The 3,140-nt window shown below is 39.4% G+C and overlaps 1 protein-coding gene across 1 annotated transcript in view; it reads right to left on the bottom strand.

Annotated features, from left to right (window-relative positions):
- Positions 1–1,947: 1,947 nt before the first annotated feature.
- Positions 1,948–3,140, bottom strand: part of LOC131995764 (uncharacterized) — a 1,950-nt gene continuing 757 nt past the window's right edge. Inside the window, exon 1 of the mRNA XM_059364788.1 lies at positions 1,948–3,140. This exon is cut by the window's right edge and continues 757 nt beyond it. Coding sequence (XP_059220771.1) covers positions 1,948–3,140 — 1,193 coding nt within the window.

Below are 3,140 nucleotides of genomic sequence, written 5' to 3'. Positions count from 1 at the left end.
AGCTGGCAAAAAAAGGTCAATGGAATAAATCAAAGCAAAACAAGTTGAAATTAATTGATGTGGTCACCAGCATTGGCACTAAACCATAAAACCAACACTTTTCCAAGTAAACAGCCTCCAGAGGCTGAAAAGCAAGCGGAGGTAGTCCAACACAACATCAGCAGCCACCAGCAGCATCCTCAGCGGGGGCATCATCAGCAGACGAGATTGCCGCACATATATAGAACAAATCAAAAGCAGTTTGTCCTTAGGCGGTATAAGATGAAGGAGGGAGAAAATAAACGATTTTGTATCAATTTTTTGGCAAATGATGGAATTCAAGCCCAGCAGGCTAGAGATTTTCATTCTCATTTTCACTAAATGGTAGTTATATTTGTAGTGGTTGCTGCTTTTGTTGGTGTTTTCTTGGAGAGAGAGAGAGAGAGAGTCAATCATTTGGAAAAGAATGTTGGCAATAAATTACAACACGATTTGTTTGAAAAACTTTAACTCATTTATTTTAATAATTTGCTATTTACTAACGAACACTTTCACACACACAAACACACACATGCTGTACAATCCTGTGAGATTCCTGTAAGTGGACTGTATGTAAATCGTTGTTGTACTCACAGATTGTAAGTAAAACCCCAACATGAAAATATAAGAAAAAAAAAGGCAAAGTGTTTTGCTTCAGGTTATGGTGGTTTTATTGACAGCTTTCTCCTCTTACCGCTTCAGTCTCTATTTCAAAAGTGAAGTTGCAGCCGTAAAGACTGAAGCCCTTTTTCTTAAATTCAGCAATTTATTCTTATTTTTACTCAAGCCTGGGAACTCTTTATCCGTTTGAGCGAAAGCTCCTTTCATTGAATGGATAAAGAGTTCCCAGCTATTCTTATAAAATGCGGGATTTCTATATTAATTCATATTTAAAAATTTAATGGGAAGCTTATAATAGTATATTATGCATCTATTCATGTTATAATTCAATAAATCAATAAATTCATTTAACGCTGTTAAAACTCGGTTTAACATGCCGGGGCCTCTTGCAATATCGCAACATCAATAAAAACGAGCTCCTGAAATGACCCATCCGAATACTGTGCTCTGAGCTATTGGCATGTGACTCGCTGTCTGGATTAAACCAGCTTTTAGTACCTTGGACATCTCATCATTAGCAATCATTATGTCAATGTTAACAGGGTGATAAAAATGAGGGTCAGCTAAATCTGGAAGTTGGGAGTAAGTATTCTCAAGAATTTTGTCGGAAACTTTTTCTGGAAGTGGAGAATCAAACTTCGTTTTAACGACTCCGTGGATTTGAATTTTCACTGTGCTGTCATGGAAAGATTGAAGGTTTACGGTACAAAATACTTTTCCATTCTTGTTCGTGGTTTGAAGCTGTTGATTTTTGACAAATGACTTCAAAATGACTGTCTGGGTTGCGCCTGAGTTTAACAGAATTCGTGTCTTGTTTGTACCGCCAACACTGATTGCTCGAGCTAATGCAGTTGGCATAAAAACATGCCGTTTAGACCTTCCTCCAAGACGGCGCTTCATCTTTGAATCCTTAATTTCCTTGTTTTGAATGACTTGCGACCCATCATATTTCTGGGAAGGCGTTCGACGTGATGTAGATGAAGGCGAACTTTGGCGAATAGAGGATGGTTTTGAATCCCGTTTTGGCTTCTGGCGATCCACGTGAAGTTTAGTGTGATGGTTTCGGTTACAAACTGCACAGGTGTTCCGAGATCGACACCATTCCCTCGTATGAGAGTCACAGAGGCAATTAAAACAATATCCTTTTTCTTTCGCTGTCTGTACACGCTCTAAAACTTCCATGTTGTTAAATTTTTGGCAAAATCGCAAATGATGTCTCTCCTGACAGACTTTGCACTTTTGGGAGCTATAGAATGTAATAAAAGTTAAGATTTTGTTGATGCAAGAGACTGAATTTAGTGTGAGTTGTTATTGAGTTGGTGTGATTTGTCGTTGTTGACTAATCGGTAAAATGCAAAGTTTGACTAGTGGGCGGGTCATGATCCCGTTTTGAGTACGGACATCCGCCACTCGAACCTTGGAATCATTCCCAGTAAATACCCTAGTCACTCGTCCTAACCTCCATTCCGTTGGAGGTAAGTTATCATCTTTGATAACCACTAAGTCATCCTCCTTTAGGTCCTTCTGTAAGGTCTTCCACTTATATCTCCTTTGTAGCTCGGAAATATATTCATTCTTCCAACGCTTTGCAAAATGAAGTTGTAAAACCTTCAGGCGTTGCCATCGACTAATGAGAGACATATTATCGGAATACTCCTCAGGAACTGCGACTAAAGGGGAACCCTTCAAGAAGTGTCCTGGAGTCAGTGCCACGAGTTCCGAAGGAGTTTCGCTTATCGGGGAAAGGGGTCTAGAATTCAGAATACTTTCAATGCGTATCAGCAGCGTAGAAAATTCCTCATATGTAAACTTCAGATTTCCCGCAACTTTCCTGAGATGGGCCTTCATACTTTTTACCCCAGCTTCCCATAAACCACCCATATGGGGGGCCTGGGGGGGAATAAAATGCCATGAGAAACCATGAATGCTGTATTTCTCCACTAATGCCTTTTCCGCCAATTTTAAAAAGTTTTTATATTCATTTGCAAGTATTCGATTAGCGCCAACGAAGTTGGTGCCGTTGTCCGAAAAGACTTTGACTGGAAATCCTCTCCTACCAACAAAACGATCAAAAGTAGCTAAAAAGGCCTCAGAGCTAAGGGATGAACATGCTTCTAGATGTATAGCACGAGTGGAAAGACATACAAATACAACAGCATAACCTTTTTCCAACTTAGCATTTCGCAATTTAGAAGTTTTGATTTCAAACGGCCCTGCAAAATCTACCCCGGTATTCGTAAAAGGAGGTGAATATATACATCTTTCCTGCGGCAAAGCTGCCATAATTTGACTACGAATCCTATGTTTATATATCGTACAGATTTTGCAAGTTCTTATACATTGCCTAATGACATTTCTAAGGCGTATAACATAAAATTCCTGGCGTATGGATCGAAGCATAGTTTGATGTTCTGCATGCATCAGAATTTGATGAGTAAAATCCACCAATAACTTGCATAATTTCGACTTCTCCGGAAGAATGATCGGGTGTTTCTCGTTGA

Source organism: Stomoxys calcitrans, chromosome 3 (assembly GCF_963082655.1).
Source record: "Stomoxys calcitrans chromosome 3, idStoCalc2.1, whole genome shotgun sequence".
Taxonomy (NCBI): domain Eukaryota; kingdom Metazoa; phylum Arthropoda; class Insecta; order Diptera; family Muscidae; genus Stomoxys; species Stomoxys calcitrans.
This window is presented reverse-complemented; position numbering and strand designations above follow the sequence as displayed.